This window comes from Chlamydotis macqueenii, chromosome 29 (genome assembly GCF_036417535.1).
Source record: "Chlamydotis macqueenii isolate bChlMac1 chromosome 29, bChlMac1.mat, whole genome shotgun sequence".
Classification (NCBI taxonomy): Eukaryota; Metazoa; Chordata; class Aves; order Otidiformes; family Otididae; genus Chlamydotis; species Chlamydotis macqueenii.
Genome location: NC_141584.1, coordinates 2,020,324 through 2,042,684, shown reverse-complemented (window position 1 = coordinate 2,042,684; position 22,361 = coordinate 2,020,324). Strand labels below are relative to the sequence as shown.

Below are 22,361 nucleotides of genomic sequence, written 5' to 3'. Positions count from 1 at the left end.
CCGCGCACCCCAAGGAGCCTCCCAGAAACCGTGGCAAAATGCCCAGGTCCCGGCGCGCCTGGGTTTCCCGGCCCTCATCCCGCAGGCCCCGGGGCCGCGCGTCTTCCCGCCGGACGTGGGCAGCGGTGGAGCTGCCAGGGACGCCCAGGTTCTAGGTATCCCATGCTTGGGAAACCTGGAACCGTGCGACAGCCCAGGTCGGAAGGGACCTGGAAAAGTCGTCCGGTCCAACCGTTTGTGGGCTGAGTTTATCAGACCTCTCTGGTTTTGGGGTGAGGGCAGCGCTGCTTTTTCATGGAGCACCTGGACTCCTTGCCCGCGCCGGTTCTGAGCGTCCGGCAGCCCTCCCGCGCAACCGCTGCTGCTGGTTTCGGGACTGGGACAGCTGGAGCTGGGGGCAGGTGGGGTCGGCGGGGGGTCTCAGCCTTGAGAGGCCAGGGCCACCGCGCCGAGCCCTGCGTCGGCCGGGAGCGCGGGAAGGCTGAGGGCAGAGGAGGCGTCTCCGGAGGGTTGCCCTCTCGGTGTCCTGGCGCCCCGGGCCCGGCCCCGCGCGCGCGGGGTTGCGACGCCGGGTTTGGGGTCTGCGAAGCTGGCAGGTGCTCCCACCGCAGCCGGGGTCCTGGGAGGGGACGCTGCTGGATGCCCCCCCGGCGCTCCGTGCGTGGCGAACGCGGATGGGTGCCGCGTTCTGAGGGTGGGCACTGGGTGTTTTTCCTTCCCACCCCGGGAAAACTCCCCGGCGCGCTGGCTCTGCCGCGTCCAGCCGGCGCAGGAGCTGCCTCCGAGGGAGACGGGATGGAGGAGGCGCCTCTGTCCCCCCCGTGCCGCTGGGGGGGCTTGGAGCCGCTTTGCCGACACACGTGGCCCCGTGTCGCGCGAGCCGGCTTCATCCGCGCCTTTCCCCAGCGCCGTGAGGACGAGGGGTTCTGCCGGAAATGGAGACCCCGGAGCGGATCCGTGCCGAAATTCCCCGTGCTTGATAGGACCCCCCGAATTCCCCAGCTGCCAGGGATCCCAGCGCCCCAGAGGAGACCGGCACCTGAGCCCACGCGTGCACGCGTGTATTCCTGGTCACGCTTGTGAGCGCACGTGGGAGGCTGTCCACGCTTGTAGCCACGTTGCGTGTTGCCGTGGGGGGGTCCCCGTGTCCCCCACGTCCCGGGCTCCTTTCTGGCACAAAGAGAACCCCAAAATCAGGAGCAGGCTGGGAGCCGGGGGTCGCCGGGCACCCCGTGGTTTGGGGGTAGGCGGCGGCGCAGCTCACACCCGCGTTCCCCTCGCGGCGCTGGAGCTCCCCGGAGCGGGGCGCTTTCCGTGCGGGGGAGCGAGCCGGCGTGGGCGCCCTGCGACGCGCGCTGCCGTGTGTGCGCACGTGCGCGCGCGCCTGGCTGCCGCCTCGTGTCCGTGGTGCTGGGGTCTCTCTGCGTGCCTCAGTTTCCCCTGGGGCGTGCAGCAATCCCGGCGATGCGATGACTGAGCGGGGTCCGTGGGGTGGGTCCTCGGGGCGGCCGGGGAGGGGGAAGGTTCTTGCACAGAGACCCTCACGGGAACGCGGCGGCCGCCCCCGCCCCGATCGCTGTGGCGCAGCGCGACCCCTCGGAAGCTGCCGAACCGCGAGGTGCGCAGCTGGTGACGCAGCCGCCCCGGAGCGGGAGCAAACGGCCAAATCAGAGTCCGGTTTCAGCTCTGCTGTGTCCCGCTCTGCGGCCGGGCGGGGGGTGGGGGCAGGTGGGGGGGATGTTTCCAGATGCGGAGCGACCCCGCTGTCGAACTCCCACCCCTGGGGCAGGGGGAGCAAAGCCCTGGCTGGTGCCCCGGGTGGCGGAGAACCCGGCTCTGGGTGATGGGGAGCGGGGAAAACGGCGTCCGTGCCCCCCACCCCCACCAGCGGCGGATGCTCTGGGGGGACAAATGCGCCCCGGCAGGCAAGGGGGCGCGGGGGCGTTTTGGGAGCAGCCTGGGAGCCCCACCACCTCCCAGCAGACGGAGGGGTCTCCTGCTCCGAAGGAAGAGCGCCTTCCGCCTCCCGAATCCCCCGGCGCTGCGCTCGCCTGGCCTCACGCTGCGCGCGCGAGGGCCGGGCGGCTCCCGGGATTAACGGGGATATCGCAGCCCTAATCCCGTACCGACCCCCGCCGCGTCCCGCGCATCCTCCGGCTCCCGGCTCCTGCAGGAGGGAGCTGCTGGGGTGGGGACGGGCGCCGGGCGGGGGGCTCGGGGACCCCGAGCCGGGCTGTTACGGGTCGCACGTGTTCGGTTTCGCCGTTCCCTCCCGCGCTCGGAAGGAAGGGGGAAGCGTAAAAATTCCTGGGAGCAGCTGCTGCCACGTGCGCGCCCCTCCTCGCCCTCACCCCGAAACCTCGCCCCTCTCCAGACCCCCGGCTGGGGAAGGCGGGGGGCTTTCTGAGAGGAATTTGCGGAATTTGCATGCACGGGGGGGGGGGGGGGGGCGCAAGGAAAACAGCGTGGAAGCCCCCAAAAACTGCCCGCCCGCCCCGGGACCACCTCTGGAGCATCCCCGCTCCTGCCCGGCTTGCCACGGCTTCCCGAGCGGCTCAGCTGCCGGGGGTCCCCGCTTCACCCCGCAGCGCTCCTCCGTGGGCCGTCCGTGCCCCGGGATGCACCGGCGCGTTCCCAAAACACGTGTGTGTTAGCGTGCGTTAGCGTGTCTCGAGGCGTGTCGGTGCACGGCCGCGAGTGGGCGGGGATGCGCGCGGGAGCGAGGGGCTGGGTGGTTTTGTCGTGTCCCCCCCCCCACCCCGACCCCCGCGGAGACGCGGCGTTCGGGTGGCGGGTGGGTGGGTGCGCCGGGGCTGTGCCGCTTGGCGGGGCGGGTGGGCTGCGGCGGGACCTCCGCTCCTTACTGGGAGCGGCGCAAAGGATTTTGGCGCGGGGTGGGGGTCTCTGCCCCGTTCCCTCCCTTTTCCCGGAAGCCGGCCCTTCTCCGCCTCCTCTTTTCCAGGCGAGGGACCACCACGGAACGAGCTCGGCGGCCCACACCGGCGTGGGATCGTGACCCCGAACAGTCCCCTTTCAGACCCCCTGAACCTGAAGCGATGTGCTTTGTGGCGGCCGCGGGGCCGGCCCCGTCAGCTGCCCCGCGCGGAGGGGCCGCGCTGGGCCCCCAAAGCCTGGCCCGACGTAGGGTCGGGCGCGTAGCCGGGCGTGGCAGCCGCCGCGGAGCGCGCCGACGCCCGCAGAGCCCGCGCGCCACGGGAGGCAGCCGGGATGCGTCCCCCCGGTGCTGGGCTGTCGCTGGCACGGGGGGGCACATGGCCGACCTCGGGTCGCGGCGGCTGCGGGGGGCTGCGGCGGGCTCGGGCGGGTTTGCGTACCCCCCCGGGCCGGAGCGCGTCTCCTGCGGGGCGAAGGATTCGCAGCGGGGGCGTCTTCCCGGCCCGGAGCGTGTCGCTGCGGCGGACGCGGCTGCCGGCCGGCCTCTCCGCTCCGTCCCCCCCGTGATTTGGGGTGAGGGGGCCCGAAACGCAGCGGCTCTCCCTCAGCTACCCACGTGTAGATAGCCACGCGTGCACATTCGACACGTATGTAGACACGCACAAGCACGCATGCAAACATACATGCGAACACATTATGTCCATGAGCGCGTAACACGCAAGCACCCCGCCAAAACACGCTCGCGCATAAACACAAATCCCTCCCGGCGCACGCGGCCGAGCTCGCGCCGCCGCACGGGCGTGCTCGCCGAAAGGCGCGCGGAGCCCTCCCCCGGGCCCCCCACGCCGGGGGCCGCGCTTGATGGATTGTGCCACACACAGCTCAGCGCCGCCGGGCTCCGGCCGGGATCTGGGCGCGGGGGCTAATCCGGCCCCGACGTCGCATTCCTCCGCAGCGGGGCTCCGCGCCGCTTAACCCTGCCGGGGCTGCGCCCGGGCCGGGGGACGGCGGGGGCGCGGACGGGGACCACCGCTGCCCCTGCGCGCCGGGGGGGACACACACGCAGCCGCCCCGCTGCGCCCCGCTGCGCCCCGCTGCTGCACGCCGGCCACCCCCGGCGCTGGTGGGGAGCGGGGAGCCATCCCGGCGCGGGGGTGGGGGTCTGCCCTGTGCAGCCCCCCTCCTCCTCCTCCTCTTCCTCCTCCTCCTCTCGCGACCCCCCCTGCCAGGGCGTCCCCCCCTTCCTTCCCGCTCTGCCCCAGCCGCCATGGGCGCGGGCATCCCGACCGCTGCCGCGCACCACGCGCTCGCTCCCTCTCCTTCCCCTCTCCGCCTCGCGCGCCGTCTCCTTCCCCCCCCACCCCATCCCAACCCCCAGTTCCCCAGCGTCCTCGGGAAACTGGAGCCAGATGACAGATTTGAGATGTGTTTGCAGGAAATAAAAGGCAAGGAGCCGTTGGGGGGGAGGCGGGGGGGGGGGGGTGGCCAGTCCTGACCCCCCTCCCGCGCGACGTTTGGTCGTCTGGAGCCGGCCCCGCTCCGACGGCGCTGGCTGCGCTCCGTGTTTTCTTGGCAGGGAGCAGGAATGTGTTTCGGTTTGAGTTTCTTGGCAGGAGGAGACGGAGGGAAGATTCCCCTCCGTCCCGGCTGCGCCCGGCTCTCAAATTTATGCCCATGGGCTTCGACTTGGGTGGGCCGCGGCGGTGTGCGGCCGGCGGGGGAGGCGAGCGCGGCGGCGGGGGAGCCGCGGGACGGTTCCCATTGGCTCCCGGCGTCGCGGACCCCCGCCAGCCTGCCCTGCTCGGGGGGCCGGCGGGGCGCGGGGAGCCCCTGCGGACCCCGGCGGGTTCGGGGGAGCGCCCCGCTGCTGGGACCTGTGGGCCCCCCTGCGTGCTTTCTGCACCCCCCCCCCCCCCCCACGTCCCTGCCGTGGCACCCGCCTGCCCCAGCCCCTTGGGGGTCCCCCAAGCGGACCCCCCCTTGCCTTTTGGGGTCCGAACCCCTCCAACTCTGCGCAGACCCAGGAGGGGGGGCACAGCAGGACCCTGACCCCCCCCCCCGTGTAGGCCACCGGGGACGGGGGGAGACCAGACCCCCGCTGGGTGGGGGGTGCAGGAGGGGACACAGAGGGGACCCCCCCGCCCCGAGGCAGGGCTGGGGAGTTTTGGGGGGGGGCGACGTGCCCTGTGCTGCGTGGCTGCGTGTTCTCTGCGTGCGGTGGTACGCTGTGCACGCGTGTGCGCTCTGTGCCCCAACACGTGCTCCATGCGTGTAAATCCGCGCACGGGCTGCGTGCACGCGTGCTCTACGCACGCACACGCAACTTTGCCTGTGTTCCATTGGACACACGTGTCCGCTGGCGCGCGTGCTGCGTGTTGCGTGCGTGCACATGGAGTTCGTGTGGCGGGGTGTGAACGCGTGTTCTGTGCGTGGGAGCGGGGGTGGCGGGCACGGCAGGGCCCGGCCCGTGAGCGGGGCGTCCGGAAGCGCTGGATGCCGCGAAGATGGGGCCCGCTCTGCGTGGCCCGTCGTCCCGTTGCTGCCGCAGTCCGGGCGGGCGCGGCCCCCCTCTCCGCTTTGGGCTGGGGTGGGCACGCAGGGGCCCTGGGCCAACTGGGAGGGACTGGTGGCCTGGGGTGGCTCAGGTGAGGGGGGGGGGAGTGCGGGGGCTTTGGCTGTGCGGACCCCCAGCACCCCCATCGCCGCCCAGCTGCACGTCCGTCTCTCCGGATCACGAGATCCGTGTGCGTGTGTCTGTGCACGCGTGAACAGGCGTGTGCACGAGGGGCTGGGGGGGGGCTGCTGTGCCTGACCCCACGACCAAACGTCTCGGGGGGGGCTCGCAGACCCGCTCTTCGTTAGGCGGTGTGGCTGGGGCGGGGGGCAGTCGGGACGGCCAGCCCCCAATCTTTGCTGCGAGGCCCAGGGCCGGCAGGCAGGTAGGAGCCCCCCGCCCGCCCCTCCCACCCCCCCCCACCCTGGGGGTCCCTACTCATTTTTCTCCCCCTCGCCCGCCCCCGGCGCCCACCACCTCGCCGAGCGCCTGCCTCCCACTTCGCGGGCCCCCCCCTCCATTCTTCCCGCCTGACGCTCTCACAAAGCCCCGAGACAGGCTTTCAAAGCGGCAACTCATGCGGAAGAATCGCGGCCCCCCTCGCCCCCCACCCCCCCTCTGCGCTCCTAACGCAACCCGCCGCTTTTCCCAGTGGGGTGAGGGGCTCCCGCTCCCCCAAACCCCTCGGATGGGGCCGTTCCCTCGGTCTCTCAAAGGGGGCGGCTGCGGGGGCGAGGAGGCCTTGGTCCCCGCGCCCCCCGCGCGCGCTCGCTCACCCCCCCGCCACCCCTCCTTCGCGGAGGGGGCAGGGGCAGGACGGTGGCGGCGGATGGGGCCGGGCGCCGGAGATGTGACCGCGGGCAGGGCCGGGCGGAGCGGCAGGTGGAAGCGGGAGCCGGGCGCGGGGCAGGAACCCGCAGGCGGGGGTGCGTGGGTGGGGCGGGGCAGGGCGGGACCTGCAGGCAGGGCGGGGACCCACGGGCGAGGCCGGGCGGGGTGGGACCCGCGGGTGCCGTGGGGAGGCCAGCGCCGGGTGCCGGCCGAGGCCCTGGGACCAGCGACGGTCCCAACCGGCTGCGCCTCGCTTCCCGCTTTCAGATTTTACGTCGACACGCGTGTGCTGGCGCGCGGGTGTTTGCGTGGGTGGCTGCGCGCACGCGTGTGCGTTTCGTTCCCCGTGCCACAGACGCCGCGGCGGGGCTCGGGACTCTCGCTGGGACGGGACCCCAGCACAAGGGCACCCCGCTGAGGGTCCGGGGGCTCTTGTGACGGGTGACCCCGCGGCGGCGGCGGCGCAGCCCGCGCCGCGCTGTCGCACGTGGCGTCGAAGCGGGCGAGGGTCAGACCCGCGCCGCGGTCCCCGTGCTTGGGGTGCGTGAACTCCCTCGCGCTGGTGCCGTACGGGGCCTGGCGGGCACTGGGGGCACTGGGGGCACGGGGGCGGACGTGCTGCCCCCTGCGCCCACCCAGCCCGCGCGGTTCTCCGCGTGGTTTACGTCTCCGAAATGTCAGCAAGGGAGGAGAGGGGCGCAGGGGGCTGCGCCCCGGCCCCCGGACATCTCCCCCTCTCCCTGCCTGCGCCCCAGGCGGGGAGCGGCACCCAGCTCCACGGGGGGAGGTGGGAGCCCCTAGAGCAGGGGGGCTGCCCCGATGGGCGAGGAGCACCGTGGGGGGTGGGGGGCAAGGGGGCCGCCTTAGCAGGGTGGGGGTCCCAGGAGCTTTTTGGGATGCGGAGATGTCCGTCGGGGGTTGCTGCCAGCCCAGGACCCTCGTCCTGTGCCCCAAAGTGGGGGGGGGGACGGGACGGGACACAGGGTTTCCCCATTTGTCATCAGCCCTGCCCGCCCTGGCGGGGGGGGGGGGGGGCTGCGCTGTGCACGCGTGGGCGCGGGGCAGGGCGGGGGTGGGCGTGGGCTGCGGGGAGGCGCGGGGCGGGAGGGTCCGGGCGGGGTGAGGCGGGGGTCCGGGTGCGGGCGGGGGTGGGGTTCGGGCCCGGCGGTTGCGGGAGGGTCCGGGCCCGGGCGGGGGGGGTCCAGGTCCGGGTCCAGGTCCCGGGTGCTGGGCGGTCCGGGCCCGGGCGGGGGGGGTCCAGGTCCGGGTCCAGGTCCCGGGTGCTGGGGGGTCCGGGACCGGGCGGGGGGGGTCCAGGTCCGGGTCCAGGTCCCGGGTGCTGGGGGGTCCGGGCCCGGGCGGGGGGGGTCCAGGTCCCGGGCGCTGGGGGGTCCGGTCGCGGCGGCGCGGGCGGTCCCGCTGCGCTATGGCGCCCCCTGGCGGCGCAGGGCGGGGGCGGCGGCGGCGCGCGGGACGGTAGCCCCCCCTTCTCCTCCTCCTCAGCCCCCCCCCCCCCCCGCCCCCCACCGGCCCCGGCCCCTCGGCGAGGACTGGATGCGCCGCTGACCCCCGGCCGGGCCCCGCCGTGACATGTTCAACCCCGTCACCCCCCCCGGAACCGGCTACGCCGAGCGCCGCTGCCCGCGCCCACCCCTCGGAGCAGCCCCCGGTGTCCCGGCGCCACCAGGTCGGTCGCAGCCCCCCCGGTCCTGCCCGGTGCCTGGCACGGGTGCGAGAGGCACCCGGCTTCAGATTCGGTCCCTGGGTTCGGGGATGCTCCGGGGATTCCCCCCCCCACCCCGTGCCACCCATCGTTACCCGTCTCCCTGTCCTTCCGCTCTGCCAGGACTCGGTTTCCCCTCGTGCCAGCAGCCAAACCCGATGAGCGGCCACCGCGGCTACGGGCCGGTGCCAGGAGTCGAGCCCCCGGGTGGGGGGGACGGTAAGGCTCCGGTTTGGGGAGAGCAGGGGTCCCGGCGGGGCGGGTTTAGGCCTCTCCTGGGGGATTGCGTTGGTCCTGTCAGGAGTGCAGATGGGATGAGGGGGTCGGGCAGCAATGGGGACACGGATGAGGGGGGACACTGTGAGGAGGGGGGGGACACTGTGAGGAGGGGGGACACTGTGAGGAGGGGGGACACTGTGAGGAGGGGGGGACACCGCTGGAGCATCTTTCCCGCAGCAGCGATGCCTGTGGGAACAGGAGGGTTTGTATTGCAGATCCAAGGGGATCGGGCACTTTTCTCGGGATAATATCGGCTGTAGCAGGGGGAACGCGCGTGGCAAGGGGTTTGGGTCCCCGCTGGGGACACTGGTGGCTGCGGCAGGGAGCGGGGACGCTTCTCAGCCCTGCCGCGGTCTGAAACCAGCAACGGGTACGGACTGGGAGCGGCTGGAGAGCCGCCCTGCGGAAAGGGACCTGGGGGGGCCGCTCTGCAGCGGGAGCCCCGGCAGCCGAGAGGGCGAACGGCGTCCGGGGTGCACCAAACGCAGCGGAAGCGGCCAAAAGAGGGGATTACCCCCGGATTCGGTGTCGGCGCGGCCTCACCTTGAGCGCTGTGTGCGTTTCGGGGCACCTCTGGACGGTTAGGTCAACACAGAGGAGGTCAGCAACGCCGGGGAGAGGGCTGGGAGGAATCTCCCGCGAGGAGCAGCTTGAGGACTCGGGTTTGTCCAAAAAGCGGGGCTGAGGGGCGACCTCATTTCTCTCTACGGGGAAATGGGGAGGAGGGCGCTGATCTCCCCAGTATCCAGTGAGAGGAGACGTGGCAATGGTTCAGACTGGACGGTGGGAAGCATTTCTTTACCGAGAGGTGGTCGGACACTGGAGCAGGCTTCCTTGGACGGTGCCCTTAATTACATGCCTCGAGTTTTGTTCAGCCTCAGATTTGGTCAGGCAGTTGGACCAGATGGTCATTGCAGGTCCCCTCCAGCTGAAATCCTGCCCTGCCCTGCCCTGCTCCGCTCCGTTCTCGGTCCGAAGCCGACCGTCACGTTCGGGGTGCTCCTCCAGGCTCCAAAGCGCCAGGCTTGGGGGTTTCTTCGGCCCCCTAGGGCCCACGCTGAGAGGAGCGCCCCCCCCGCTCTCTGCCGCCATCCCAGGCTCACGGTTCTCAACGCCCCGCGGCGCCGGCAAGCTGGGGAAGAAGCGGGCGCTGTCGGTCTCGCCGCTGTCGGACTCGAGCGTGGACCTGCAGACGGTGATCCGCACCTCACCCAACTCCCTCGTCGCCTTCATCAACTCCCGCTGCGCCTCCGCCAGCGGCTCCTACGGCCACCTCTCCATCAGCACCATCAGGTGGGCACCCGCCGTCGGCTCCGCGCGCGGCCCCTCGGTCCCGGAGCCCCAACGGCCATTCCCAGCTCGGGGGTGAGAGCTGGGGAAGGCAGGAGGGGAGCGGGACGGCGGGTTAGGGAAGGGGCGGCCGCCCGGAACGCCTCGGTCTGTGTCCCCTCACGGTGTCATCTGCTCACCCCCTTGCTCGTGCAGCCCGTCGCTGGGGTACCAGGGTTCTCCGGCTCAGCAGAAGGCCCAAGGCCACCTGTACGGCCACACTCCTCTGCCGCCAACCTGTAGCTCCCACGAGCACCCGCCCGCCCGCCCGGGGCTCCTGCACCGCGCCCCGGCTCGCGGGACCCTCAAACGCTGCCAGGTAAGGGGGCCTCGCGCGCCCTGCGAGCGGGGTGCGTCCCGTAGGAGTGGTGGCGGTCCGGCGGGCGTCTCGGTGCTGAGTGCTTCCCGCTTCTCCCCCCCCGCCGCCCCGGTAGCAGCTGAAGCTGGAGTGGAGCCTGAGCAGCCCTCTGAGTGTCAGATGCCCAGAGGAGAGGTCCGAGGGGGACATCTCCAGCCCGGCTTCCACGGGCACCCAGGTACCCCCAGTTCCCCTCTGGCAGCGCTCCCAGCAACAGGGAGAGGAAGGGTGGTGCCTGGGGGTGCTCATCTGGCTCTGCTCCCCCAGGACCCCTTGCTGGGGATGCTGGATGTCCGGGAAGATCTGGAGAAGGAGGACGGGAAGCCTGAGTCTGAGACGGTGTACGAAACCAACTGCTACTGGGACGGCTGTGCCAAGGAGTTCGATACGCAGGAGCAGCTGGTGCACGTGAGTTTGGTCCCACCCGGGTGCACCCGGGTCCATCCAGAACCTGCCCTCGTCCCCCTCGGTCAGCTCCTGTCCCGTACTGGGCCGCTGCCGCCCCGAGAACTTCCCTACAGGGGCGCGACGCTGGAAGTTGCCCCAGGGAAGGGAGGGACGTGGATCCCCCGCTTCTTGCGGGCAGGTTCTTCGTCACCGTCCCAGGGGGACGTCACCGCGTCCCGAGGGGAAGCACCTGCTCTGGCCTTCCTCACCCCTGAACCGCTCGTCCCGACCCTCTCCTTTGCTCTTTGTCGTCCTCCAGACACTCAACTCTCCTGTATCCCCTTGACCACCCCTTAGACCACCTTGACCCCTTGGTCCACCTTGCAGAAGGCCTTGTTGCAACGCTCGTGTTCACGCACGTAGGGTTGCACCGCCACCCACCTTGACCTCCTTGGGAGGACCAAGAGGTCCTCCCAAAATAGCCCCCGGCCATCTCCTGTATCCCCTGCCTCCTCCAGACACCATCTGACCACGGTTCCTCTGACCTCTGGCGTCTCCACGCACCGTCCCGGTCCCTCTATGCCCATTTCTCCCATGACCTATCTCCCTGACCCTCGGTGCCCTCCCGAAAGCCACCGGCGACGCCCCCTCTCTCCTCAGCACATCAACAACGAGCATATCCACGGGGAGAAGAAGGAGTTTGTGTGCCACTGGGCGTCGTGTTCCCGGGAGCAGAGGCCCTTCAAGGCTCAGTACATGTTGGTGGTGCACATGCGGCGGCACACGGGCGAGAAACCCCACAAGTGCACGGTGAGCGGGGCGCCCGGCTTGGCGGGGGTGCGGGGGTTGCGAGCCGGCCCGTCTGGCGCGCAGGGGGACGTGCGATGGGGGCACACCTGAGGAGAACGGGCGCGTTTGGGCGGGGAGGAGCGCCGCGTGCCGCGGGGGGCTGATGGGGCGCAGGATCCGAGGAAGGCGTACGGCGTGTCTCACCCCCCCACCCCTGCGCCCGCCCCCCCCGCCGCCGCCGCGCAGTTCGAGGGCTGCAACAAAGCCTACTCGCGCCTGGAGAACCTCAAGACACACCTGCGCTCGCACACGGGCGAAAAACCCTACGTGTGCGAACACGAGGGTTGCAACAAGGCCTTCTCCAACGCGTCCGACCGCGCCAAGCACCAAAACCGCACGCACTCCAACGAGGTACCGACCCGTCTGGGGTCTCCGCGCCCTTCCGTTCCGGGAGGCCCGTGCCCTCGGAGGGCACGCGTGTCCCCCGCGTCGCCGCTAACGCCCTCCCGCCACCGCGCCTGCCTCTTTTCCCGGACAGAAGCCGTACGTCTGCAAGATCCCGGGCTGCACCAAGCGCTACACGGACCCCAGCTCTCTGCGCAAACACGTGAAAACGGTGCACGGCCCGGACGCCCACGTCACCAAGAAACACCGAGGGGACGCGGCGCCGGGCCGGGCGCTGCCCACCCCCTGCGGCATCCCGGACGCCAAGCAGGAGAAGGAAAACGGCCCCGGCGAGATCCGGAGGGACGAGAGCAAGCTCCTGGTGCCCGACTTGGCCTTGGTGAGGAGCTCGGGGGGGTGCGACGGCAGAGGGACGCCTGGCCCGGCACGGCGGAGGGGGCGTGGGGCGGTTACCCGACCCCCTTTTCCTGGGTTAATATTTTGGGTGTGTGTCCCCCCACAGAAGCCGCAGCCCAGCCCAGGCGGGCAGTCGTCGTGCAGCAGCGACCGCTCGCCGCTCGGCAGCACCACCAACAACGACAGCGGGGTGGAGATGGCGGGCAACGCCGGCGGCAGCTACGAGGACCTGTCCACGCTGGAGGACGCGGCGTGCGGCGAGCCCATGGGCGCCTCGGGCCTCACGGCTCTCCGCAAGCTGGAAAATCTCCGCATCGACAAACTGAAGCAGATGAGGAAGCCGACGGCTACCAAGGGCCTGAGTTTGCCAGCCATCCCCGGCGCCGGTGAGATTCCCGCGTGGACGCGGGGCCGGTCCCGTGGGCGCCGCGTGGCGAGGGGTCCGGTTTGCAGCCGGAGGGGTTTCCACGCCGGTGGTGGACCCCCACATCTCCGGACTCGATCTTCACAGTCTTTTCCAACCGATCTTTTGCCCGCTCTTTGTTGTCGCCGCGCGAATCTGCTCGCCGTCCCAGCGGGCACCACGGAGGAGGCCGCGTCCTGAGCCGGGAGGCGGCTGCGCGTTCCCCCTCCTCCGGGTGCCGCGTCCCGGGCTGACTCCTTTTCTCTCCTCAGGCCTCCCCGGGGACGTTCCCGGGATCTCCGTGCCTCCGTCCGCCGCCTCGCACCGGCGCGTCGCCGAGCTGTCGGCCGCGGAGATGTGCCTGCCGCTGAACGAGCGCCGCAGCAGCGGCACCAGCACCGTCAGCTCGGCGTACACCGTCAGCCGGCGCTCGTCCCTGGCGTCGCCGTTCCCGGCCGGCCCGATGCCCGGCGGCGCGGGCCTGCCGGACGGCTACGACCCCCTCTCTCCGGCCGAACCGCGCCGCTCCGGCGATGCCGGCCGCTGCGGAGGGCTGCCGGGAGTGGGCAACCTCACCCCGGCCCAGCGCTACCGTCTCAAGGCCAAATACGCCGCGGCCACGGGCGGCCCACCCCCCACCCCGCTGCCCAGCGTGGAGCGGGTGGGCGTGGGTGGCCACGGGAACTTGCCCGGGGACTACCTCGGGCCTTCCGAACCGCGCTTCCTTGCCAACGGCTTGCTGCGAAGGCACAGCTCCAACGACTACCCCGGCTACGCCGGCAGCGTTCCCGCTCACCTGCTGCCGCGGAACGGCGCGCGGCGGGCCAGCGACCCCGTCCAGACCCCCGCCCACCCTCACGCCGCGCCCAGGGTTCATCGTTTTAAGAGCGCGGGCAACGTGAACGCGCCCGGGGCGGGAAGAACGGCCCTGCAGCCCTTGGGCGGTTCCGACGCCAACCTCCAGCGCCACGTCTTCTCCCCGCGCCCGCCCAGCGTCAGCGAAAATGTCTTCCTGGAGAGCGCCAGCGCGGAGGGCCCCGGCCCGGGCGCCGAGTGCGGCTCGCTGGAGATGGAGCCGTACTTGTGCTACCCCGCCGAGAGCTTCCCGTGCCACGGGACGGGCGCGGAGCTGCAGTGCGAAACCCTCTACGGCGGCGCTCAGCGGCCTGCGGCGGGCGTGCAGCTGGATCCCGGAGGGCACGGGGACGCGGAGGGGGGATTGCTGCCGCCCGAATTCTCCTTCCCTCAGTGCCAGGTGAACCAGCGCTACGGCGGCAACGGGAGCGTGCCGGCTCCTTGGGACGGAGCTCCCCAAAACAACCTGGCGCTGGGTTCCGGGCCGTCGAGCGCCGGCGCCGTATCCGGGCCGCACTGCCACCATCCCGGTGCCGCGTACCCCCCACCCCCTTCTTGCGGGCAGCTCCCCAAACTCGCGAGCGCGTGCCAGGAGAGCGGATTTTCGGGTGGGCACCGCTTTAACCGGCTGCAGATCAAATCCGAGCAGCGGTACCCCGCGCCCGCCCCGGCGCTCGCTCCCTGCCACGCCGCCAAGCTCGCGCCCGCGCCGTTCGGGCCGGCCGCGACCGCGGGGCCCGGTGGCTTCCAGCCCGAAGAACCCGTCGGTTACGGGGGCGCGAGGAGAGCGCAGACCCCCGCGGCGCAGACCAAAGAGGGGATGGTGCGCAGCTACGTGCAGGCGCAGCAGGCTCTTCTGTGGGGGGACCCGCTGCCCCCCAAGGGCGGGGGGGCCGAGGCTGGGCAGTGCCAAGCCCCGCCGTACCCCAAATACTCCAGTTACCAAACCAAACCGGATCAGGGTCTAGCGGAGACCCAACACCTCCTGAACCCCCCCTGCTTCAACCCGGAGGTGCTCCCGCACGCGCCCTGCGCTCCTAAACCACCCGGGCACCAGCACGGCCTGGGCTACGCCGGCGGCCCGGATCGGCCTCCTCTTTCCTACGAGGGAGCGGAAGCCGGCGCCCGGCGCCTGCTCGGCTTGCCCCCCGCCTGCCCCGCGCCCGAGGGGCCCGCTGACGCCCCGCTGTATTACGCGGGGCACGGCGCGCGCGCGGAGGCGGGCAAAGCCGGGGACAAGATGGTGGGGCACACGGCGGCCAGCTGCGGGGGTCCCGGGCGTTACGGTGGGGGCTTGGACGGACCGAAAGGCGGCTCCTGCTGCTACCTGGATCCCGGGGAGCCGGTGGCTAACAGCCTGGACTCGCTGGACCTGGAGAACACGCACCTTGACTTTGCCGCCATCGTGGAGGACGCGGAGACCCCTGCACTGCTGCCCGGACCCCCGAGCCCGGCCGGCGGGCTCCTGCTTGCGGCGTGCGGCGGTGCCAACATGGCCGTGGGGGACATGAGCTCCATGTTGAGCACTCTGGCAGGGGAGAGCCATTTCCTCAACTCCCTGTCCTAACTGGGAGTTAACTGGGAACGTCTGCAACCCGCGGCGACCCCCCCCAAACCGCGTTTGGGCGGAGGGGGAGGTCCCGCACGCGAAGATTTGCGCCTGGCGCGGAGGTGGGGAAGCGGGGAGAAACGCCTCCGGAGTCTCCGCTTGTCCGGAATCTTCCCTTCTCTGGAGTCTCCGCTTCTCCGGAATCTCCTCTCCGGTTTGTGAGGGTCCGGCTCTTTCCGGGAGGGACGTTGCTGAGTCAGCAATCCCCGATCGGGTGCTTCAGGTCACCCCGTATTGGGGGGGGGGACTGGTTTTACTGGTGCCATCCCGGTGCCTGGAACCCCGTCCCTCCGGACAAGGCGGCCCTGCGCGCGGTCTGAACGCCAAAACCAAAGAGTCCCGTCCCCCCCCCCGCCCCCCAGCCCCGTGGGCAGGCCCCGTCCCAGTGTTCCCACTGCCCCCCCCCCCCCCCCCCGCACTTAAATCCCAGTTTTAGGACCGCGGTGGCTCCTGGCTTGGCACCCACCCCCCCCAATTAAACCCTTTCTCAGGGGAGCGTGAGCCGCGTGCTTCGTTATCCCCGCGGATGCGCTCCGAGCCGGACCCCCGGCCCCCTCCCGCTCCCCCTCCTTTGGGCTGGGGGTCCCTGCCGATTCCCACCGTGGGGGCTGGGGGGGGGGGGGGGGCGGGTGGGGAGGAAAGGGCAGCGCCGAAAACGCGCGGCGAGACGCGGGGAGCGGCCTCCCAAGGTAGGGCTCGGCACCTGCGGGGCTGCTGGGAGCACTGGGACGCTCGGCGGGGTCTCCGGGACCGTCCCAGTGCGATTCGGGGGGTTTTGGGGGCCTTTCTGGCTGCTCCGGGCTGCTCCGTGTTCTCCCGTCGTCTTTCCCAGGGCATCCGCGCGCCGGCCGGGCTTCCCGCGGCCCCTCGGAGCCCGCTTCGCGCGCTGGGGGCAGCGCTGGGCGCTCCGGACGCGTAAACTGGGCGGTTGAGGCCATCCCAGTATTCCCAGGGACGCTCCGGGGCTCCCCCGCTGCCGGGGCCGTTCTCCCGTCTCCGAGCGGTTCCCTCTGCGCCGCTTGAGCCGCTCCGGGCGTGCTGGGGCATTCCCGGTTATTCCAAGGCTCCTGCAGATTCCCGGCTTTTCCGGAATCTCCGAGTCGCGTCCAAGCGCGTCTTTGCGCCCGCTCGCAGCCTGACTGGGGTTCTCCCGGCATCCAAAAGCGCCCAGCCGGAGTCTCGGGGGTTTTCCGGGATTTTCCGGCTGCCGCGAGGTCTCCGCGGCCTTTCCCCACCGCGGGGGGGCTTCCTCGGGTCCCGCCTTTTCCTTCCAAATGGCGTCGGACTGGTTTTATCCCACTCCATGAATCCGCGTGCTTCCGCCTTTCTAATTCTCTCCCCGATCCCACGGAGGCGGAGGGTGAGCGAGCAGCCGCGTGGTGCTCGGCTGCCGGGTTAGCGGCCAGCCCTGCCACTGGCGGGGGGAAGCACCAGTGTGGGGGGCGGCCGAGGGACTGGGGGGAGTCGGTCTGGAGGAGGGGAGACCCCGTCGCTCTGCGCAGCTGTAGGGAGCGCGCGTGTCCCCTACGGCCATCACACGTGTCCTGTAGCCATCCCACATGTCCTGTAGCCATCCCACGTGTCCTGTAGCCATCCCACATGTCCTGTAGCCATCCCGCGTGTCCTACGGCCATCACACGTGTCCTGTAGCCATCCCATGTGTCCTACGGCCATCCCACGTGTCCTATGGCCATCCCACGTGTCCTACAGCCATCCCACGTGTCCTACGGCCATCACACGTGTCTTACAGCCATCACACGTGTCCTATGGCCATCCCACGTGTCCTATGGCCATCACATGTGCCCTATAGTGGTCCCACGCCCCCTATAGGGAGCACACACGTCCCCTATAGCAATCACATGTGCCCTGTGCCCTATAGTGATCGTATGTCCCCTATAGCGACCCCATGTCCCCTATAGTGACCTCGTGTCCCCTATAGCGGTCACACGTCCCCTATAGCGACCCCCATGTCCCCTATAGCGATCACATGTGCCCTATAGTGATCGTATGTCCCCTATAGTGACCCCCGTGTCCCCTGTAGCCATCCCACGTGCCCTATAGTGATCACACGTGCCCTATAGCCATCACACGTGCTCTGTAGTGGTCCCACACCCCCTATAGTGAGCACGCACGTCCCCCATAGCAATCACATGTGCCCTATAGTGATCCCCATGTCCCCTATAGGGAGCACACACGTCCCCTGTAGCAATCACATGTGCCTTGTGCTCTATAGTGACCCCATGTCCCCTATAGCGGTCACATGTCCCCTATAGTGACCTCGTGTCCCCTATAGTGGTCACATGTCCCCTATAGTGACCCCATGTCCCCTATAGTGACCCCACGTCCCCTATAGTGACCTCGTGTCCCCTATAGTGACCCCACGTCCCCTACAGCGACCCCATGTCCCCTACAGTGACCCCACGTCCCCTATAGCGATCGTATGTCCCCTATAGCGACCCCATGTCCCCTATAGCGGTCACATGTCCCCTATAGTGACCCCCATGTCCCCTATAGCGACCCCACGTCCCCTATAGCGATCGTATGTCCCCTATAGCGACCCCACGTCCCCTATAGCGGTCACACGCCCCCTGCAGCAATCGCACGTGCCCTACAGTGACCCCACGTCCCCTACGGGCACCCCCCGACCCCTGCAGCGAGCGGGGGGCGCAGTGCGCACGCACGGGCCCGGCCCCCACCGGCTTCCGTCCGGATGCTTCCGACTTCCGGCGCCGCGGCGGGGGCGGGCGGAAGCGGGCGGCCATGGCGGCGGCGGCGGCGGCGGCGGGGCCGGGTCCCGGTCCCGCGGCGCCGCGTACCAAGACGAAGAAGAAGCAGAAGCGGTTCGTGCCGCAGCGGGTGAAGGTGCCGCGGGCCGCCGACCCGCTGCTGGCCGTGCTGGCCTGGGGCGTCAACCACCAGGTGAGGCCGGACCCCTGCCCCCGCCTGGGGCCCGGGACCCCCGGCCCGCCCAGCCCCCCCGGGAACACGGCCCCCCGTCCCTTTGGTTCCCCCCTCCAACGGGGGCTACAGGGGGCCCTTCACCCCCCCCCCCCCGCCCCGGCTGGGGGGCACCTCGTTCCCTGTAGGGAGCACGGGTGTCCCCTGCAGCCATCGGACGTCCCGGACAGCGACCCCCCCGCCCCGAGTAGCCACCCCCCCGCCCCGTACGGCGACCCCGTGTCCCCTGCAGCCACCGGACGTCCCCTGGAGCGGCCCCCCGCCCCCTACGGCGACCCCCCGTCCCCTATAGCGATCGTATGTCCCTTATAGTGACCCCCCCGTCCCCTACAGCCACCCCCCCGCCCCCTACGGCGACCCCCCGCCCCCTACGGCGACCCCCCGTCCCCTATAGCGATCGTATGTCCTCTATAGCGACCCCCCCTGTCCCGTACGGCGACCCCCCCCGTCCCGTACAGCGACCCCCCCGTCCCGTACGGCGACCCCCCGTCCCGTATAGCGACCCCCCCCGTCCCCTACAGCGACCCCCCCGTCCCGTACAGCGACCCCCCCGTCCCGTACAGTGACCCCCACGGCCACCCCCCATGCCCTCCGTCCCCTGTAGCCACCCCACGTGCCAGCGGGGGCCGGGGGCGGGGAGGGGGTGAAGGTTGTCCTGGGGGTGGGGGGCACACACCCACCCCCCCCCCCGCCACCCCCCCCCAGATCAGCGAGCTGAGCCAGGTCCCGCTGCCCGTCATGCTGCTGCCCGACGACTTCCGAGCCAGTTCCAAAATCAAGGTCAACAACCACCTCTTCAACCGGTGAGCGGGGGGGGGGGGGTCCCACCTGTTGCGGGGGGGGGGTCCTTGATGTCTCCCATCCCCCTTTTTTTTTTTTAACCCCCCCCACCCCAGGGAGAACCTGCCCAGCCACTTCAAGTTCAAGGAGTACTGCCCCCAAGTCTTCCGCAACCTCCGCGAGCGTTTCGGCGTCGACGACCAGGACTACCAGGTGGGTGGGGGTCCCAGAGCGGGCCGGGGGGGGTGGTCGCGCTGTGGGGACGCCCCCCCTCCGTCCCTGCAGCCTGATATCCCCCCCGCCCCCCCCCAAAAAAACAACACGCCCCCACAAAGGTGTCGCTGACGCGGAGCCCCCCGCACTGGGAGGGCGGCGACCGCCGGCTCCTCCTCTCCTGCGACCGGACGCTGGTGGCCAAGGAGCTGTCGAGCGAGGACGTGGCCGACGTCCACGGTCTGCTGTCCCACTACCACCAGGTGCGGCGGGGCGGGGAAGGGGAGGTCACGCGTGGCGCGGCGTGTGGTGGCGTGTTACGGCGTGTCATCGCCTGTCCCCCGCCCCAGTACGTGGTGCGGTGCCACGGCAGCGCCCTGCTGCCCCGGTTCCTGGGGATGTACCGCCTGAGCGTGGAGAGTGTGTTTTCGCATGTTATCGTGTGTTATTGCATGTTATCGCATGTTGTGGCATGTTACGGCATGTTATCACGTGTGGTGGCGTGTCCCCCGCCCCAGTACGTGGTGCGGTGCCACGGCAGCGCCCTGCTGCCCTGTTTCCTGGGGATGTACTGCCTGAGCGTGTTGTCGCGTGTGGTGGCGTGTTGTCGCGTGTGGTGGCGTGTTGTCGCGTGTGGTGGCGTGTTACGGCGTGTTATCACGTGTCCCCCGCCCCAGTACGTGGTGCAGTGCCACAGCAGCACCCTGCTGCCCTGGTTCCTGGGGATGTACTGCCTGAGTGTGGAGAGTGTGAGCATGTTATTGCATGTTACCGCGTGTGGTGGCGTGTTACGGCGTGTTATCGCGTGTCCCCCGCCCCAGTACGTGGTGCAGTGCCACGGCAGCACCCTGCTGCCCTGGTTCCTGGGGATGTACCGCCTGAGCGTGGAGAGTGTGAGCGTGTTATTGCATGTTACCGCGTGTGGTGGCGTGTTACCGCGTGTGGTGGCGTGTTACGGCGTGTTATCGCGTGTCCCCCGCCCCAGTACGTGGTGCAGTGCCACGGCAGCACCCTGCTGCCCTGGTTCCTGGGGATGTACCGCCTGAGCGTGGAGAGTGTGAGCGTGTTATTGCATGTTACCGCGTGTGGTGGCGTGTTACCGCGTGTGGTGGCGTGTTACGGCGTGTTATCGCGTGTCCCCCGCCCCAGTACGTGGTGCAGTGCCACGGCAGCACCCTGCTGCCCTGGTTCCTGGGGATGTACCGCCTGAGCGTGGAGAGTGTGAGCGTGTTATTGCATGTTACCGCGTGTGGTGGCGTGTTACCGCCTGTGGTGGCGTGTTACGGCGTGTTATCGCGTGTCCCCCGCCCCAGTACGTGGTGCAGTGCCACGGCAGCACCCTGCTGCCCCGGTTCCTGGGGATGTACCGCCTGAGCGTGGAGAGCGAGGACACGTACCTGCTGGTCATGAGGAACACCTTCAGCCACCGCCTCCCCGTCCACAGGAAATACGACCTCAAGGTAACCGGGGGGCGCCCCCCCGCCCCAAACCCGCCGCCCCCTCCCCCCAAAATCGCCTCACCCCCCCCCCCCACTTCTCTGCAGGGCTCCCTCGTGTCCCGAGAGGCCAGCGACAAGGAGAAGGTACCGGGGTGGGACCGGGACCGTCGCCTCCCCCCCTACAAATCTGGAGTAGGGGGTCTCCGGGCCTCATTACCCCCCCTCCAATAACGATGCCTCATTAATTACCCCCCCCCATAACGCTGCCTAATTACCTGCGCCCCCCTAACGACGCCTCGTTACCCTGACAACACGCCTGGCGCGGGAGCTCCAACCCCTTTCAGCGCCCCCCGCCAACCCCTTCCTTGGGGGAGAAACCCCCCCCACCCCCCTTCTCCCACTTCGATGGGATTTTTTGGGTGGGGGGGGGCTACCCCACGCGTACCCCCCCCCCCAACCCCGCTTCCACCCAGGGCAAGGACCTGCCCACCCTGAAGGACGTGGATTTCTTGAACAAAAACGAGAAGGTTTACGTGGGCGAGGAGGACCAGAGGGACTTCATGGAGAAACTCAAGCGGGACGTGGAGGTGGGCGAGGCGGGGGGGGGGGGGCGCGCACCCCCCCATGAGCCACAGAGGGGGGGTTACACCCCCCCAAAACCCCAACTGAGCCCCCCCCCCCCCCCACCCCGCAGTTCCTGGTGCAGCTGAAGATCATGGATTACAGCCTGCTGCTGGGGATCCACGAGGTGGGGCGGGCGGAGCAGGAGGAGGAGGAGGAGGCGGAGGAAGAGGAAGGAGGGGGGGGGCGAGGAAGGGGGGGCCGCGGCGGCGGCGGGGGGGGGCTCCTACGGGACCTCCCCCCGAGGGCATCGGCGGTTACCTCAACTCCCACCGCCCCCTCGGCCCCGGCGACTTCGACCCCTACGTCGACGTCTACGCCCTGCGCGGCGCCGAGGGTGAGCGGGGGGAGTGATTTTGGAGGGGGAGGGGGGGATTTTTTTTTGGGGGGGCACCCCAAAACTGACCCCCCCGCCCTCCCCCGTGTGTGTGTCCCCCCCCCGCAGCCGCGCCCCGGCGGGAGGTGTACTTCATGGGGCTGATCGACGTCCTCACCCAGTACGACGCCCGCAAGAAGGCGGCGCACGCGGCCAAGACCGTCAAGCACGGGGTGAGGGGGGGCACCCCCAAATTTTGGGGGGGGGGGGCGCTGCCAGAGGACCCCCCCCCTTATTTATTTTTCTTTAAATTGGGGCTGCGGGTGCCGGGTTTGGCGGGGGGGGAGGGGGTTGGTGGTGCCTGGTCGCGGGTGAGGGTCCTGAGTGGGGGGGTGTCGGTGGTGCTGGGGGGGGTGTGGGGGGTCCGGGGGGGTCCGGGGGGGGTCTGACCCCCCCCCCACAGCCCCCCCCCCCCCAGGCGGGAGCGGAGATCTCCACGGTGCACCCCGAGCAGTACGCCAAGCGCTTCCTCGACTTCATCACCAACATCTTCGCCTAGGGGGGGGGTGGGCGGCCCCCCCCGGGACCAGAGAGCCCCCCCCGAACCCCCCAGCTATTCAAGTGCCTTAACTTTATTCGGGGGGGGGCGTGGGGGGGGGTCTGGCCCTGGCTCCCACCCCCCTTCCCAAACACAAGTGGACCAGGGCCTTTTCTGCCCCCTCCCCAATTTTTTTTTTGGGGGGGGGGGGTACTGAACACTACTTGCCCCAGAGAGAGGGGCCCCCCTGTTCTGGGGGGGGGGGGCGCAGAGGCGGGGTGCTGCCCCTCTCCCCCTTCTGGGCCATTTCCCTCCCCCCCTCAATTTGGGACCCCGGGGGGGGGTCCTAGTTCCCTTGGGGGGGGGGGGGCGGCGGCCATGTGTGACTCCCCCGCCCATCTGCGGGGGTCCCTGGGCCTCCTCCCCCCCCCCCCCCGCACGGGGGGGCCCCTTTGCCCCCCCCCCCCCATACTGTGTCCGAGAAATAAATTATTGAACCGGACCCGGCTCTGCCCCGTTACCGGGACCCCCGCCCCCAGCATCGCCTTCTGGCCCCGCCCCTCAGTCCCGGCGGCCCCGCCCCTCAGTCCCGGCGGCCCCGCCCCTCAGTCCCGGCGGCCCCGCCCCTCAGTCCCGGCGGCCACGCCCCTCAGTCCCGGCGGCCCCGCCCCTCAGTCCCGGCG

General features: G+C 70.5%; 2 protein-coding genes across 2 annotated transcripts; both read left to right on the top strand.

The window, feature by feature from the left end:
* Positions 1-7,838: 7,838 nt before the first annotated feature.
* On the top strand, positions 7,839-14,919 carry GLI1 (GLI family zinc finger 1). The gene is made up of 11 exons (XM_086768889.1): positions 7,839-7,967; positions 8,127-8,222; positions 9,380-9,575; positions 9,768-9,930; positions 10,046-10,147; positions 10,237-10,377; positions 11,017-11,166; positions 11,392-11,556; positions 11,684-11,929; positions 12,053-12,332; positions 12,622-14,919. The coding sequence occupies exons 1-11, from the start codon at positions 7,871-7,873 to the stop codon at positions 14,769-14,771; spliced, it is 3,786 nt and encodes a 1,261-aa protein (XP_086625015.1). The 5' UTR covers positions 7,839-7,870; the 3' UTR covers positions 14,772-14,919.
* A 2,645-nt stretch (positions 14,920-17,564) lies between these two features.
* LOC147597082 (phosphatidylinositol 5-phosphate 4-kinase type-2 gamma-like) lies at positions 17,565-21,955 on the top strand. Its single transcript, XM_086768896.1, is given in 12 exon segments — positions 17,565-17,732; positions 18,477-18,574; positions 18,668-18,764; positions 18,887-19,027; positions 20,078-20,224; positions 20,309-20,347; positions 20,677-20,790; positions 20,898-20,998; positions 21,000-21,063; positions 21,065-21,161; positions 21,270-21,373; positions 21,619-21,955. Coding segments are annotated over 12 exon segments (1,242 nt in total). The 5' UTR covers positions 17,565-17,573; the 3' UTR covers positions 21,700-21,955.
* Positions 21,956-22,361: the final 406 nt, after the last annotated feature.

Coding starts and splice junctions, on each gene's coding strand:
- GLI1 (XM_086768889.1), top strand. CDS start 7,871: ATGTTCAACCCCGTCACCCCCCCCGGAACCGGCTACGCCGAGCGCCGC. Junction 9,931..10,045: donor GGACCCTCAAACGCTGCCAG/GTAAGGGGGCCT, acceptor CCGCCCCGGTAG/CAGCTGAAGCTGGAGTGGAG. Junction 12,333..12,621: donor GCCAGCCATCCCCGGCGCCG/GTGAGATTCCCG, acceptor TTCTCTCCTCAG/GCCTCCCCGGGGACGTTCCC.